At 50.2% G+C, this 17,347-nt stretch overlaps 2 protein-coding genes across 3 annotated transcripts in view; one reads left to right on the forward strand and one right to left on the reverse strand.

Moving 5' to 3' along the window:
• The window catches only part of IGF2BP3 (insulin like growth factor 2 mRNA binding protein 3), a 107,284-nt gene extending 105,908 nt beyond the window's left edge, over nucleotides 1-1,376 (forward strand). For both annotated transcript variants that reach the window (XM_004582444.2, XM_058678198.1), the window contains exons 13-15: nucleotides 168-299; nucleotides 786-899; nucleotides 1,240-1,376. In XM_004582444.2, the coding sequence (XP_004582501.1) occupies nucleotides 168-299; nucleotides 786-899; nucleotides 1,240-1,338 (345 nt within the window). In that variant the 3' untranslated portion in view covers nucleotides 1,339-1,376. The remainder of the gene's footprint in view (nucleotides 1-167; nucleotides 300-785; nucleotides 900-1,239) is intronic.
• A 907-nt stretch (nucleotides 1,377-2,283) lies between these two features.
• Nucleotides 2,284-11,519, reverse strand: MALSU1 (mitochondrial assembly of ribosomal large subunit 1). Its single transcript, XM_004582559.3, has 5 exons — nucleotides 11,294-11,519; nucleotides 10,583-10,761; nucleotides 5,915-5,996; nucleotides 4,750-4,929; nucleotides 2,284-2,360 (listed from the first exon to the last, which is right to left on the reverse strand). Exons 1-5 carry the CDS (start codon nucleotides 11,508-11,510, stop codon nucleotides 2,299-2,301), a joined length of 720 nt encoding a protein of 239 aa, XP_004582616.2. The 5' UTR covers nucleotides 11,511-11,519; the 3' UTR covers nucleotides 2,284-2,298.
• Nucleotides 11,520-17,347: the final 5,828 nt, after the last annotated feature.

A 17,347-nucleotide genomic window follows, 5' to 3' on the forward strand; every position in this document is an offset into this window, starting at 1 on the left:
CGTGGTTGCCATTCCAGGACCCCCCAAGCTCACTCTCCAGTGATGTCACACACAGCATACAGACCCTGCGACAGGCGAGCCTGGCCGGGGTCAGGCCATCTTGGACGGGTATTACTTCGCACGCCTCCTACATGCATGACACTGGTGGGCTGTGTTGTTGTCTGCAGGCTCAGGGAAGAATTTATGGCAAGATTAAAGAAGAGAACTTCGTCAGCCCTAAGGAGGAGGTAAAGCTTGAAGCTCACATCCGAGTGCCGTCCTTTGCTGCCGGCAGGGTGATCGGAAAAGGAGGCAAAACGGCAAGTATCACAGCCAGACCTGTGCGGAGGGGCACGGCAGAGGTCCTGGGACCACTCTGCATCAACGTACACCACCTGCGAGGGGCACTGCGCCTCCTCCTGTCGCTATAGCTTGGGCTTCAGTCACCTCCCGAAGTGAAACCGCTCGCTCCTCTTTAGCTACAAAATGAGTCAGGGGCTTCTTCTCTAATACAAGGCTAAGCCATTTTCAAAGGTATTTAAAATGTTGAAGTCACTGAGACAAACCATTCATTTAAGGGGTAAGACATTTGAGAGTTCCAACCCTGGTGTGCCTTTCGCTTTAAGACTCTGGGCAGACCTCTTTCTTTTGGGGAGCCTTTGCTTTAGTGATCCCCAGTGAAGACAACACTGTCAGAATGGTAAGTGTGTGACACAAAGCTTCCGATGTCTGGTATGCAGTAAGCATAGGGAATCGGAGGCTTTCTAAAACGTCCATTTGGCATCATTTCTCTTCATGTCTTGTAGGTGAATGAGCTCCAGAATTTGTCAAGTGCGGAAGTCGTTGTACCTCGTGACCAGACACCTGATGAGAATGACCAAGTTGTTGTCAAAATAACCGGTCACTTCTACGCTTGCCAGGCAAGTGGGCTGTGCTGTGATAAGCAAATGGAAGCAACTGTCTTCTTGGGCACTTCCACCCCATACCAATGTTGCCAGTTATCTGATGGGCTGTGCTGTGATAAGCAAATGGAAGCAACTGTCTTCTTGGGCTCTTCCACCCCATACCAATGTTGCCAGTTATCTGATGCTTTACACTGTTGCACTCCCTCACAGCAGGTGACTTCAGTGCAGTAGCAAGCCTTTGGTAGTGTGTCCTCCATGTGAAAACGGATGCTATGTGAAGTTACTGACATGGGACGAGTGAAACTTGTAGTGACTTTTGATCAGGTCCAGTTTTCAAAGTTCTGTCCTTCTGCAGGTTGCCCAGAGAAAAATTCAGGAAATTCTGACTCAGGTAAAGCAGCACCAACAACAAAAGGCTCTGCAGAGCGGACCATCGCAGTCACGGCGGAAGTGACGGCTCAGGCCCCAGCCCCGCAGAGGCAGACGCCAGACCAAAGACAGACCGCCGACCCCTCTCCAGACTCCACGCACAAGTCTGTACCCAGCCAGTTGTTTCTGAGGACCAGGCAACTTGTGAACTCCTGTCTCTGTGAGAATGTATACTTGATGCTCTCTGAAATATGTGACACCCAGCTTTAAAAAAATAAATGGGGGGGGTGGGAGAGGAGAGCTCCGCACTTCCCTGTGTCGTAGTCTCACACGTTAACAGCCAGCCTCGGTTTCTCCGTGTGCTCCCTGAGAATGCCGGAAATCAGCCTACTTGCTAAACTCATCAGACTTTAAAAATAGATTGCTCCTAAATCCAACTGCTAAAATTGAATCGGAATAATCACAGAAACTAAAAGGTTAAGCCATTAGCATCGAAAGAATTGTTCTCGGTTTTATTTTTATCTGACACTAACATGAGTAACATAAGGGAAGTGCTGAATGGTGTTGGCAGGGGCATTAAATGTGCATTTTTTTACTCAACTACCTCAGGTATCCAGTAATACAAGAAAAGCAAAAAAGCAAAAGCGTTTTTTTTTTTTTCCTGAAAATTTTATATACTTCAGAAGGATACAAGTCCGATCATTTTTTTATGAAATAAACTTAACAGCTAACAGGAAAATAACTGAGAAAAAGACTGACTTCTTGCTGATGACAGTAAAGCTGGATAATTAATCTTAGGTTTTTGTTTTTTGAGGCTTTGGACAGTTATTAGTTGGAAAATCCAGTACGTGTTCAAAGATGGGGAGCAGTGCCTGTATCTGGGGAGCAGCAACACGTTTCTTCTTTCACTTAGAGCTGGGAGGGTTTGTGGGTGGCACTCATGAGGTGGCGGCAGGTGGCTTTGGGGTGGCTTGAGGAGACCTGAGGGTTGGTTAGCGACATGACTGAACGCATGCACGCTTTGTGCTCTTCACCGTGCGGGCCTTCACGGGGCCGGGGAAGGGAAGCAGGACCTTCCGCTGACTGGCAGGAAAGGCTCAGCACGTCCTGAAAGGATGCTTAGTTTACCCAGTGCACTTCGGACCAGCTGGTCTCCACCCGAGCAGACTGCAAAGTAACTGCTGGGTGAAGACCAAGGGAGTAGTCAGACTGGTGGGACAGTGGTTACAGGAAGCAAAAGATTACAGCTGCCCCATGGGCACTGGCACTGTGGCAAGCCTCACTAAGCTACTTTGGAGATTTTCAAGCTACGATTTATAAAATGACAGTCCACCTAAATATTACATAAAATGTAGCAGGATTTCTGTATACTCTGCAAGTTATTTGAAAATAAGTCAAATGGTAGAGAATGTAAGAAAACAGATTTTGGAATGTAATTTGAATGACTGTGAAAACATCGGTTCTTTGAGAGTGAACTTATCTGCCCATTCCTTAACTTGATGGCCAAGCCCGACGTGGGTGTGGGTGTGGGTGTGCCCCAGGGCCACACTGCTCTCAGAATTGTGATGGCCAAGCCCGAGGTGGGTGTGGGTGTGCCCCAGGGCCACACTGCTCTCAGAATTGTGATGGCCAAGCCCGAGGTGGGTGTGGGTGTGCCCCAGGGCCACACTGCTCTCAGAATTGTTTTGCTCTTGTTCCTGAGGTGATCACAGCCATGCTAGACTGGTCTGATGGGCATATGGAATGCTTTAGAAATCATTTGCCTCGTTCATACTCGAGATGAATTTCTAACAGACTATTTTCTGAAGATCAACGTATCAGTTAGACACTTGGAAAATTATGTGAAATGTTTTCCTAAATATCTGCAAAAAACCAGTTTATTTTGTAGTATTAGCCCAAAAGTGCCCTTTTTTTGTCACTGAATTTACCTTGCATTCATAATTTTTCATATAATGAATGAAAATTGCTTAAAAAATCATAGACTGGCTTCCTGGTTGAATTTTAAATGAGACGTTCAAGGCTAGAGCTTTTCTTCAGTATTTGATTTAAAAAAATACAGATCGGTGCTGGTTTAAATTCTGCCATATTTCACTTCTAGCCTGTTAGTGTGGCAAATTCTCTTACTTTCACGTAAGCGTTGGTGATTTGCAGGATGTGGAAATAGCCAAGAAGTAATTCTGTGATTGAATTTTGTACATGGATCATTTCTCAAAATGTGCCCCAAATGCAGCTTCATTTTCCAGATCCTTGATGCAAAATAAAGTTCTTCATCCTTAGGTACAGCCTGCTGGTAGTGTGTGTTATGTTTGGTGATTATACATGTGGAAAGTTCTGAATCTGGTAAACTTTTCATTACACCACTTCAACCTCTGAATAGTCACTGATGCCTACTCAAGGTGTTGTTTTGTTGTGTCTTTTTTTTTTTTTGCAATTCAGGGTAAATTAATACAAATTTAGTTATTTTCCCTAATACTTTGTCCTAGAAGGTTAAGAAGTCTCCTGCTAAAATAGCCTGTTACTTATTGCTGGTTATCACCTCAAAAGAAAAAATTGGATCAGTAGGGTACTGATAAGCTGTTATTTATTTATTTTTTAGGTCTTAATTTGTATTGGAAAGGCAGATTTACAGAGAGGAAGAGTGACAGAAAGGTCTTTCAATGGCTGGAGCTGAGCCAATCCAAAGCCAGGAGCTTCTTCCAGGTCTCCCACGCAGGTGCAGAGTCCCAAGGCCATCCTCCACTGCCCTCCCAGGCCACAAGCAGGGAGCTGGATGGGAAGTGAAGTAGCTGGGAGGACACAAATCAGCGGTCATATGGGATTCCAATGCTTGAAGGGAGAGGATTAGTCGGTTGAACCATTGCAGTGAGCCCAATGGGCATGTTTTTAAAATGCCTGTGCCGGGCCTAGCGCGGTGGCTTAGTGGCTAAAGTCCTCGCCTTGAACGTGCCAGGATCCCATGATCCCATATAGGCGCCGGTTCATGTCCCGGCCGCTCCACTTCCCATCCAGCTCCCTGCTTGTGGCCTGGGAAAGCAGCCAGGGATGGCCCAAAGCCTTGTGACCCCGCACCCACATGGGGGACCTGGAGGAAGTTCCTGGCTCCTGGCTTCTGATTGGCTCAGTTCCAGCCACTGCAATCACTTGGGGAGTGAATCATCAGACAGAAGATCTTCTTCTCTGTCTCTGCCTCTCTGTATATCTGACTTTGCAATACAAATAAGTAAATCTAAAAAAAAAAAAAAATACCTGTGCCTTCTGTGTTGTAAATTTACATGTAAGCAAGATTAGTAAGGTCTAAGCAGAGACCAGGGCTAACTCCAGGACAGGATGCTGGGCTGCCAGGGCTAACTGTTCTGGTGGGAATGTACTAGTGCTTAGTTAACTATTCTCTTACCTACAGTCTCCCCACCTGCCAGTCACCCAGGGGTGGGTGGGGGGAGGCAAAAATGACTTGACCAAATCTAAAAGGACTTGAATAGTTCATGACTTTATTCACCTTTCAACTCCATGGGAGTGAGGGATAAAGTGTTCTCTTCTATTCCAAGAATGAAGTCTTCGGGTATGCTTTCTGGGGCTATCTGAGCTAACTGGTCATCGTAGGAGCGCAGTGTCCATAGCTTCTCTAGTTCATAGGTTTCTCTGGTTTCTGGAAGCATCAAGTGAATCACCATACTGCCTGTCAGTACAGAGAAGAGTCACAATGAGGAAACAGTTCGGTTCCACCTTGTCACTTCCTACCCTTGTTGTAATGAGAGCAGTGATGATCGCCTCGCCCCGAGAAGCCACAGCAGCGAAATGTCCTTCTGGGGTACCCACCACGCAGGAGGTGTACGATGGCGGTAGGTAACAGACGGTCATTCCCCTGAATCCGAGGACTAAGTTACGTTTGCCAACAAAGCACTGACTGACTGCCTCGCATCTGGACTCACTGCAGTTTCCAGGGCATCTGCTCAGTGCATGGACCCGCAGAAAGACACTGTCGGAGCTGAGAGCAGCTTTGTGTACAGCTGTGGCTCTCAGTGCACAACAGTGTAAACTGGGGCTAGGAGCCATTTTGACTGTCACAGTTGGGGTTGGGGGACGGTACACCCAGACATCCTACAAAGCAGCAAAGTGTCCCTTGCAGGCCTGCTTCCTTCCAGTTAGAGGCTAAGCTCAGAGTTCAGGTGTCCTGAAGTTACAGGTGACTGTAGGCAGGTGTCCTGGCTCAGACCCATGCAGAGTTGATGGAGCTGGCTACTGCTATGAGCAGTAACTGCTCTGTGTCAGCAGAACCTGACAGCCTGCAAGTGGGATGAAATCTGGGACCCTCGATTGCTGCTCTATGGTTAGAGGTTTTCCCCTTGGGAGATGCTTTGCACTAAGCACACCTTACTAGCCAAGCCTGTTCTTCCATTTCATAATCCCAGCTTTCTGCCTCTGTCCTTCCTGAGCCTGGAGTGACTTACCATGATCTAATATGGCCAAGGACAAACGCGGCAGCCGTCTAACTAGCCGCATAGATGCGTAGGCAGTAGTTTATGTATACATATGTAAATTATGTCTTACCCAGGAGTACATTACCTGTAGTATTTTTAAACAAATTTCAATGATTTTAAATGCACATAATCTGTACAACTGACAATAATATTTATCAATAAAATATTGCTGTACTAACTTACCAAAATCCACACAGAGCCAGTCATCCGTGTCTTTCCCTTCGATTTTAACATGGGGCTCACTTTGGCATTTCAGGTATTTGTACTGAAAAAACAAAGAAAGATATGTTAAAGGAAGAGGGTATGGCGGGATCTCTGCTCTTGAGGTTTTAGCAGCCTTTTTCTGGTCCAAATGCGAGAAGATTCTGTACAGCAATACCCTGGGCTGTGACTGCTAACAGGGATACCATGTCCCCCCTCAATTTTCTCCTCATACTTTTCTATCAACTCCTCTTACTCAAATACTTTAAAAAAAAAAAAAGATTTTATTGTTATTGGAAAGCCGGATATACAGACAGGAGGAGAGACAGAGAGGAAGATCTTCCATCCGATGTTTCACTCCCCAAGTGAGCCGCAACGGGCCGGTGCTGTGCCGATCCGATGCGGGGACCAGGAACCTCTTCCAGGTCTCCCACGCGGGTGCAGTGTCCCAATGCTTTGGGCCGTCCTCGACTGCTTCCCCAGGCCACAAGCAGGGAGCTGGATGGGAAGTGGAGCTGCCGGGATTAGAACTGGTGCCCATATCGGATCCCGGGGCGTTCAAGGCGAGGACTTTAGCCGCTAGGCCACGCCGCCGGGCCCTCAAATACTTTTTTGTGTGCAATTTTTTTCATTGGAAAGACCACCTATCTGCTGGTTTGTTCCCCAAGTGGCCATAATGGCAGCAGCTGAGCCGATCCAAAGCCAGGAGTTCTTCCAGGTTCTCTATGTGGATGCAGGGTCCCAAGGCTTTGGCCACCTACTGCCTTCCCAGGCCACACGCAGGGAGCTGGCAGGTAAGTGGAGCAGCCAGGGTTAGAACTAGCATCCATACGGGATCCTGGTGCATGCAAAGTGAGGACTTTAGCCACTAGGCTACTGCGCTGCGCCTTTACTCAAATACTTCTAAGAAGGAGTACTTGTGCTTACCTCGCTCTCACAGACTGCAGCCATCTCCTTCCTGCTTTAAGCCAGGTCTTGTCAGTACTGTTTTTAGTCTATCTAGCTTCACAGCAATAGAAAGGCCTTCATCATCCCATGTCTGTTCACAACATCCGTGAAAACCAACATACACTAATATCAGGCAAGACAAAACAAACTGTAAGGCCAAGACATTAGGATCAAAGGAACAACTTGCTAGATAAGTCACATATGCACCCAGGGCTGGACAGAACAACGACCCTTAGGCCAGATATTCAGCAGACCTTGATCGAACATTGCAGTCAACAATACACATTTTTTCTGGGCCCGGCGGCGTGGCCTAGTGGCTAAAGTCCTCACCTTGAATGCCCCGGGATCCCATATGGGCGCCGGTTCTAATCCCAGCAGCTCCACTTCCCATCCAGCTCCCTGCTTGTGGCCTAGGAAAGCAGTCGAGGACGGCCCAATGCATTGGGACCCTGCAGCAGCGTGGGAGACCCGGAAGAGGTTCCTGGTTCTCAGCTTTGGATCGGCGCAGCACGGCGTTGTGCTCACTTGGGGAGTGAATCATTGGACGGAAGATCTTTCTCTCTGTCTCTCCTCCTCTCTGTATATCTGACTTTGTAATAAAATAAATAAATCTTAAAAAAAAAATACACATTTTTCTCAAGTGCATGTGGAACCTTCTCTAGGACAATACACCACAAAAGACTTAATTAAATGCATGTTTTCTGATGACATTAAAATAAAACTAGAAATCAACACAAGTTAATACTGGAAATTATATAAAAATATTTTGGAAATTAGATAAGCACACTCAGATCACACAAGGAAACAAAATATTTAGAGACAAACTCCCTGCCTGTGGCCTGGGAAAGCAGAGGATGGTTCAAGTTCTCGGGCCCTGCACCCGCGGGGACCTCGAGGAAGCTCCTTGGCCTTGGATCAGCTCAGCTCCAACTGTTATGGCTATTTGGGGAGTGAACCATCATATGGGAAATCTGTCCTCTCTAAACTTACCCTTCCAGTGAAAGATTTTAGATTTATTTAATCATTATAAAAACTTAACAGGATACAGCAGAAGCTGTGCTAAGAGAAATGTACAGGTGTAAGTGCTTACATTTAAAATAAAGGCCCCAACACTGTAAAGGTAATAAATATTAAACTCAAAACTGGCTGAAGGAAGGAAATAACAAAAGACTGGTGTGTGTGTGTTTTCAAAAAGAGGCATGAGGGCTTGCTGCCATGGCTCAATAGCTAAATCCTCACCTTGCAAAGTGCTAGGATCCCATATGGGTGCTGATTGGTGTCCCAGCTGCTCTACTTCCCATCCAGCTCCCTGCTTGTGGCCTGGGAAAGCAGTGGAGGACGGCCCAAAGCCTTGGGACCCTGCACCCACCTGGGAGACCTGGAAGATTTTCTGGCTCCTGGCTTCGTATTGCTTCAGCTGTGGCCATTTGGGGAGTGTACCAGTGGATGCAAGATCTGTCCTCTTCATAAAACTGATCTGCCTTTTTAGTAATAAATGATAAATTTTTTTTAAGATTTATTTTTATTACAAAGTCAGATACAGAGAGGAAGAAAGAGAGAAGATGATCTTCAGTCCGATGATTCACTCCCCAAGTGAGCCGCAACGGCCGGTGCTGTGGAGCCAGGAGCCAGGAACCTCTTCCAGGTCTCCCACGTGGGTGCTGGTTCCCAAAGCATTGGGCCGTCCTTGACCACTTTCCCAGGCCACAAGCAGGGAGCTGGATGAAGTTGCCGGGATTAGAACCGGTGCCCATATGGGATCCCGGGGCGTTCAAGGCAAGGACTTCAGCTGCAAGGCCACGCCGCCGGGCCCAAATGATAAATCTTAAAAGGGTAAGACATTACTGACTTTCGTAAAATAAAAATTTATAAACATACTATGGAAGATGTCAATAAATTGGATAATTGAGAGGAAATAGGCAAATGCTAAAAACACTATACATATGATAAAGTCCAAACAGGCCTAGAGCTAGTGAAGTGACTGCATCAATCTATTCAACTTAACAACAACAAAAAGTCCTGCACCATTAGGTGGCTTTGTGGGTCAATTCCACCAAATATTTAAACACTACCTTTGCTTGTCAATTTCCAAAAACAAAAGCGAGGCAATACTTCTAAGTTATTCTGTGAGACTAACCTTAGCCTGACAGGAAAAGCAACGCCTCCAGTAAAAGACCACTATGGCCCTGAAGAGTTACCTGACACAGAAGCCCTCAGCCACATCCCAGCTGAGCAGGTTCAGCTGCAGCTCCTTACACAGGGGGCGTGGTCTCTGGTCACAGGAAGCACCAGTCACCATCACACACCACACCAGCAGAACACAGCAAACTCTTTCCTAGGACCTCAATCAGTGCACCTGTTCGCATTAGTAACAGCCGGCGGGGCCTGGCGCGGTGGCCTAGCTACTGAAGTCCTCACCTCACACATGCCAGGATCCCATACGGGCGCCAGTTCTAGTCCCTGCAGCCCTGCTTCCCATCCAGCTCCCCGCTCCTTGCCTGGGAAAGCAGTCGAGGGCGGTCAAAGCCTTGGGACCTGCACCTGCATGGGAGACCTGGAGGAAGCTCCTGGCTTAGGATTGGTGCAGCACCAGCTGTTGCAGCCACTTGGGGAGTGACTCATTGGATGGAAGATCTTCCTCTCTGTCTCTCCTCTCTGTATATATGATTTTGCAATAAAAATAAATTTAAAAATCTTAAAAAACTCCATAGCAGGTGCCCGGCGGCATGGCCTAGCGGCTAAAGTCCTCACCTTGAACGCCCTGGGAACTCATATGGGCACCAGTTCTAATCCCGGCAGCTCCACTTCCCATCCAGCTCCCTGCTTGTGGCCTGGGAAAGCAGTTGAGGACGGCCCAAAGCCTTGGGACCCTGCACCCGTGTGGGAGACCTGGAAGAGGTTCCTGGTTCCCGGCTTCGGATCGGCACAGCACCGGCCGTTGCGGCTCACTTGGGGAGTGAATCATCGGACGGAAGATCTTCCTCTCTGTCTCTGCTCCTCTGTGTATATCTGACTTTGTAATAAAAATAAATAAATCTTTAAAAAAAAAAAAAAAACTCCATAGCAGGCTCCACGGCCAGGGTCTGTCCATCCCCAACAACGTCTGTCTATGTACTTGATCAGATGAATTAGACTACAGTCTGCTGGCTCATGCCCCACTGTGACTATAATTAAAAAGCCACACGTGGTGGGTGGGTGGCTACCACATCAGACGGTGCTGCTCTGGATAGACTGTCTGCTCGCCTGCCAGTTACTCTGGACATATTTTGTGGCCACAACAGACACAAATCAGTGGGGGCCAGCACTGTGGGTTAGGCTGCCGCCTGCAAAGCTGAAATCTCATGGGCCAGTTGGCGTCCCCACTGCTCCACTTCTGATCCCTGCTGCTGTGCCTGGAAGGGCAGCAGAGGATGGCCCAAGCACCTGGGCTCCTGCACTACCAGAGGAAGTTCCAAGCTCCAGGCCAGCCCAGCTGTGGCCACTTGGGGAGTGAACCAGCAGAGGGAAGATCTGTCTCTCCCTAACTCTGCCTTTCAAGGGCTGGCTATTGAGCCTCATGCTTTTCATAAAAACATACAAAATTTATGCAAGTGATGGACTGCTGGCTTTCTTCTGCAACCCACAGGCTCCTGCGGGGCAAACTGCCACTGTGCCACCCCGCTCATGATGCAAGGGGAAACGCGCAGGACGCCCGAGTCTTACCATCTTCACGAGGTAGTGGGCCATGGCGTGCAGGTGCCGCGTGGAGGTGCCGCTGCCAATCACAAAATAGTCTGCGTATTTCATTTCCGGAGGGATCCTGATCACACAGATGTCTCTGGCGTTTTCCTCCCTCAGAAGCGAAACCAGCGTGTCGATGTCAAACCTGGGAGTAGCACGGTCTGAAATGCGCACACAGTGGTGTCAGGCAGCCAGGCCGGCAGGCGCACAGCAGGGAGAACCCGCCCCTCAGCCAGCACAGCCGCACCTGCCCCGCGGGAATGCTGCTCACCCTGCACCGTTCCCAAACACCTGCGGGGACTCACTGGCGCTGGACACGGCCAGTGACATTGGCCACGTTCCCCAACAACAATAAATGAAAGAACACGGTGGCACCCAGTGGGGGGCCGTATCCAACCGCGTCTCAGTCATAAGCTTCGAGGGCTCCATTGGCGGTGGCCGACTTCAGGGGAACCTGGCACCACCCCAGCCCAGCTTCGTTAAGTGATTCTCACCTTGAACGCCCTCTCTCCCTGAGTACGCTCCCTAAGACTGCTTCCCAGGGATGTGCGCTCCCCAGAGGAGCTACCTGGGCTCCATCCCCCAAGGGGGAACCCCCGAGACCCCGGGACCCCCAAGGGCGAGGTGCGGGGACCTCCCAGCGGCCTGAGACCCCAGGCGCCCACCTCCCCGGTTCTCCTCCACAGCCCGTACCTGCCGGGCGGCCCTCGTCGGCCGTGCCCTCCTCCAGCCGGGGGCCACCGTGCAGGCCGCGCCCCAGGCCCACGGGCGGCCAGACCCGGCCGAGCGCCGGAGCCGGAGGCAGCCGCCCCGCCGCCGGCAGCCCCAGCCGGCGTTCGGCCCGGAGTCCCAGCGCCCCGTGCCCCACGAGCCGCCCGAGCAGCCGCGCCACTCGGCAGCCCGGGACCATGGCCGCCGCGCGTCCACGCGACGTCACGGGGCGGGGCTTCAAGGCGCGGCCGGGGGATTGCACGTCACCGTGTGGGCGGGGCCCGCGAGGCGCAATTGCTCCTGCTCTGTTCCTTGGGGCTCAGGAGCGCACGGTGACCTGGCAGTGTCCTGCACCGCTCGGCGCGTTCCGTTCTCTAAATGTAACCTTCGCGAGGGCAGTCGTGTCCGTTTGTTTTCAGCTCCTACAACAGAAGGTGCTCTGTTGATGACCATGGCGTCAGGACGCACCTGTGTGAACCACCCCGCACACTGGTTCCTGCTGCTTCAAGGTCCTTTTAAACAAAAGATAGGTTTCCTCTGCCTTCCAGATCCTTCTGGTTGCTTCTACCGTGGGTGCCATGTTCCCAGCCCTGTCCCCCACCACACCCCCACCATCCTGAACCCACATTTGCAACTGAGGAATTGCCTTGACAGAAACAATCAGGTGCAGCGTAAGGCTGGTTTATAAGGCTTGCCACTCACTGACGAGAAACGTCCATTTAGCATTGCACGGTGAGCACACACTGGCTCAACCCGGGACGACAGAATGTAGATAACTGGGTGGGAATTTGAGAAGTGAGAGACCACTTCTGGAAGGAAAAAAATTCTGAAAGGCAGAAAGCCAGACATCTCCTAACTGCTGGTTTCCTCCAAGTGCCCACATCGGCTGAGGCTGTGGCAGAGCAAGGCTGGGAGTTGCAACCTCAGTTCCAGTATCCCGCATGGATGTCAGGACCCAACCTGAGTTGTCATCACTGCCTCCCAGGATGTGCGCTAGCAGGGAGCTGGAGTCGCAAACCAAACCCAGACACTCCAGTGAGATGTGGGTATCCCAAGCACCTTCTTTTTCTCTTTCTTTTTTTTTTTTTTTTTTTTAAGATTTATTCATTTTCATTACAAAGTCAGATACACAGAGGAGGAGAGACAGAGAGGAAGATCTTCCGTCCGATGATTCATTCCTCAAGTGATCCGCAACGGCCGGTGCTGTGCCGATCTGAAGCCGGGAACCTGGAACCTCTTCCGGGTCTCCCACGTGGGTGCAGGGTCCCAAAGCTTTGGGCCGTCCTCGTCTGCTTTCCCAGGCACAAGCAGGGAGCTGGATGGGAAGTGGAGCTGCTGGGATTAGAACCGGCGCCCATATGGGATCCCGGCGCTTTCAAGGCGAGGACTGGGTTTGGTTTGCGACTCCAGCTCCCAGAAGTGGGCGTTGGAAAGGACTGACTCCCTGTGGTCTCCTTACCTGCTGCCAGCAAGTTCCTTTGTGTGGGGATGGCTGCAGGTGGGTTTCTTCGGGAAGCGGCCGCTGGAGGGCGTCCAAGAGCTGCTGGTCCAGGCAGCGGTGTCGCCCCTGTTTCGGCAGCGGGCCTATGGGACTGGCATGCAGGTCCTATCTGCAGGATGGGGCAGCCTCCAGCCATGCTACTTGGAAGCTCGGTCTCTGAACGCCCACGTGGTCCCATGGGATTGCTTAGGCCTACCATCCAGGTAGGCTCTTTTAAAAATGTATTCATTTAGGGGCTGGTGTGGTGCAAACTAATCCTCCACCTGTGGTGCTGGATTCCCTGTGGCTGTCAGTTCCCAGCTGGCTACTTCACTTCCACTCCAACTCTGTTTATGATCTGGAAAAGCAGTGGAGGATGGCTCAAAGCCTTGGACCTCTGCACCCACGTGGGAGATCAGGAAGAAGCTCCTGGCTCTCAGCTTCACATTAGCTCAGCTTTGGTCATTGAGGCCATTTGGGAGAGTGAACCCGAATGTGGAAGATCACTTCTCTATGTCTCTCTTCCTCTTTCTGTAAAATCTGACTTTCAGGCAAAAATAAATTTTTTAAATATTTAAATTAATTAATTTCAATTAGTTACACAGAGAGAGGGATCTTTCATCCTCTGGCTCACTTCCCAAGTGGCTGCAACTACCAGAGTTGCGCTGGTCCAAAGCTAGGAGCCAGGAGCCTCTTTCGGGTCTCCCATGTGGGTGCGGGGGCTAAAGAATTAGACTGCTCTCTGCTGCTTTACTAGACAGGTTAGTGGAGAGCTGGGTTAGAAGCGGAGCAGCCAGGACTCAAATCAGCATCACAGGCAGTAGCTCTGACCCCAGCAGGCGTTTGTCGCCTCCATAGCCGCAGACCCAGGGGCGTATCCCTCTCCTGAGTCTGGGGTAGCAGGTTCTGTTCATACACAGCCTGCATGTAGTGGTCACTGAAGACCTGGGATTCACTCCTCTCCCCTTACCCACTAGGCTACTACGCTGGGCCCTACATTTCAGAATGTTGAGGACAAAAGGAACAGCAGGGGGCAGTGTTGGGTCTGGTGGTTGAGGTGCCACCTAGAAGACTACATTCTGCCCCAGGGGCCTGGACTCGGCCTCCCGCTCTGCTCTCCACCCCAGCTTCCTGCTGATGAACACCTGAGACGCAGCAGGTGGCAGCCAAAGGCTGGAATCCCAGTCACCCACACAGGAAGCTGGGACGGAGTTTCTGGTCCTTAACTTCTGCCTGGCCCAAGCCCAGTGGCTGCAGGCCTTTGGAGAGTGAACCAGTGGATCAGAGGTTTCTGTCTCTCAAATACACAAATCATTTTAAAAGGAATGGCTGTTCGTGTTTAAGTAGATGAGGAGTCACCCTTGTGGACTCCACGGAGGCTTGCCGTGCTGGCCTCTGGGTCAGGGGTTGGCACCATCATGACAGTGAACACGGGCAGTGACACGGGGCAATGTGTTGGAATTCAAGCTCCACAAAAGCACGGTCCCCATCTGTTTTGTCACACTGTGCTTTTAGACCAGAGCAGAGGACTTCTTGGTGCTTGGTAAATGGCTGAGTGATCAGGAGCAGTTGACCGAGAGTCCGGGGTGATCCTTGCATAGACAGGGTATCTATTTCAGATACACTGGGAACATGCTTTAAAAGAAAAACCCTTATGGGACGGTTCTCTGCCACGGACCCCATTAGAAAGGGGTCAGTTTCAGTCCCTGGGAGACTAATTTCTTACTGTGTGTTCTGGATGTATTTAATGGACTGAATGCTCCATCTTCTTAGCTGTGAAACTGAAGGTTCAGCAAAAGGCCACCCACATTTATGAACGAGTCACGAGTGCTTAAAATTCATTTACAACAAGTTCTAAAAAGAAATTCCCGGGCCCAGCGGCTAAAGTCCTCGCCTTGAAAGCCCTGGGATCCCATATGGACGCCGGTTCTAATCCCGGCAGCTCCACTTCCCATCCAGCTCCCTGCTTGTGGCCTGGGAAAGCAGTTGAGGACGGTCCAATGCATTGGGACACTGCACCTGCGTGGGAGACCCGGAGGAGGTTCCAGGTTCCCGGCTTCGGATCGGCGCAGCATCGGCCCGTTGCGGCTCACTTGGAGAGTGAATCATTGGACGGAGGATCTTCCTCTCTGTCTCTCCTCCTCTGTGTATATCTGGCTGTAATAGAAATGAATAAATCGGGCCCAGCGGCGTGGCCTAGCGGCTAAAGTCTTCGCCTTGAACGCCCCAGGATCCCACATGGGCGCCGGTTCTAATCCCAGCAGCTCCACTTCCCATCCAGCTCCCTGCTTGTGGCCTGGGAAAGCAGTCAAGGACGGCCCAAAGCTTTGGGACCCTGCACCCGCGTGGGAGACCCAGAAGAAGCTCCTGGTTCCCGGCATCGGATTGGCGCGTACCGGCCTGTTGCGGCTCACTTGGGGAGTGAACCATCGGATTGAAGATCTTCCTCTCTGTCTCTCCTCCTCTCTGTATATCCGGCTTTCCAATAATAATAAAATCTTTTAAAAAAATGAATAAATCTAAAAAAAAAAAAAAGAAATTCCCAGAGTGATTTATCATCTACACATCATAGGCTTTTGGGGGAAATTTTGCTTCTCAGCAAGACTTCATCATGACAACCCTCCATCTTTTAGGTTATTTCCCCCATGTCATAGTCTGTGGCTCAACGGAAGTGGAACATCTTGTTGCCAGGATCATGTGCAGTACATAATTCAAATTAATTCACCACTTCAGCTCTCAGTTCTTCTGTTCCACTGAAATTGAATTTTGGACCAAGCTCCGTGGTTGCTGCTCTCTGCTGCCCTCTGTGGGTAGCAGATGGGAAGAGCTGCTCTCCAGCCCAATCCTCAAACCTGGGTCCAACAACCAGCAGTAACAGGATCACCAGCCAACTCAGAACTTGACCCCCGGACACTGCGTGCATTAGAACCCTGGGGTGAGGCTCAGCCACTGTGTTTGAACGAACCTCCAGGTGATTTCTGTAGCGACTCCCAATTGCTTCTCTGCTTTAGGTGCTGCCCTTCTGGCATCCTGGTAGTAACACCCACGAGACGGGCTCTCCCTGCTGCTTCTGATCTTGGGACTCACATAAGTGTGCATCATGAGGCTGTGTGCAAAAGGGCTTCCTGTGCTTCATACTTTATTTTTTTAAAGATTTATTTATTTTTATTGGAAAGTCAGATATACAGAGAGGAGGAGAGACAGAGAGGAAGATCTTCCATCCGATGAGTCACTCCCCAAGCGGCCGCAATGGCTGGAGATGAGCCAATCCGAACCCAGGAGCCAGGAGCTTCTTCTGGGTCTCCCACACTGCTGCAGGGTCCCAAGGCTTTGGGCTGTCCTCCACTGCTTCCCCAGGCCACAAGCAGGGAGCTGGATGGGAAGTGGAGCTGCCGGGGTGAGAACCGGCTCCCATATGGGATCCTAGGCATGCAAGGCGAGGACCTTAACCACTACGCTATCGCGCTGGGCCCCATGCTTTATTTTTAAAAAACACTTATTTTTTGAAAGGCTGAGATATAGAAAAAGAGAGGTTCTTCCATTTGCTGGTTCATTCATCCAGTGGCCGCAATAACTAGGGTTCGGCCACCTGAAGCCAGGTGCTTCTTCCAAGTCTCCTACATGGGTGCCAGGAGACCATGCACTTGGGCCATCCTGTTGCCCTCTCAGCTGTATTAGCAAGGAGCAGGATCAAAAGTGGAGCAGCTGGGCTCCGCACAATAGTCTAGTGACTAAAGTCGTTGCCTTGCATCTTATATGGGTGCCAGTTTGTACCCCAACTGCTCCACTTCCATTCCAGCTCCCTGCTTGTGGCCTGTGAAAGCAGTAGAATATGACCCAAAGCTTTGGGACCCCGTACCCATGTGGGAGATCCAGAGGAGGGTCTTGGCTCCTGGCTTCAGATTTGCTCAGCTCTGGCTATTGCGGCCACTTGGGGGAGTGAACCATGTGGGATTACACTTGTGTTCATATTCCCTCTGTCATTCCAAAAATATTTTTCGTAGCCCCTTTCCGAGCCAGGATCTGGTGTGCATCCTCAAATCTGTACTTGGTTTCCATGACTATTTAGTCTCTATTCTTGCAGAACACGCAAACTCTGTAACCTGAACCAAGCAACTCTTTTGAGTTTTTCTCTATTTTATTGAAAAGCAGAGAGACCGAGTTACACTCTGCTGGTTCACACCCACATTTGCCTGTGGCCTGCCAGGGCTGGGTCAAAGTTGTAGGCAGAAGCCACAGGCTCGAGCAGGTGTGGCATGTGGAAGGCAGGAAACCAATTCCTTGAACCATTGGTGCTGGAGGCAGGAGTGGAAGGTGGGACTTGAACTCCAATTAGACACCTGCACTCCAATTCAGGGCACAGGCATCTAATCCAGGGTATTAACTGTAAGCCAAACATCTACCCCCCATTTTTTAAATTTATTTTTTATTTGAAAGGTTGATGTTTACAGAGAGAAAAGGGGTGTTGAGGTCTTCCATCACTGGTTCACTCCCCAAGTGGTCACAACAGCCAGAACTGAACCTATTCAAAGCCAGGAGCCAGGAGCCTCTTCCAG

The sequence above is a fragment of the Ochotona princeps genome, chromosome 20 (assembly GCF_030435755.1).
Source record: "Ochotona princeps isolate mOchPri1 chromosome 20, mOchPri1.hap1, whole genome shotgun sequence".
Taxonomy (NCBI): Eukaryota; Metazoa; Chordata; class Mammalia; order Lagomorpha; family Ochotonidae; genus Ochotona; species Ochotona princeps.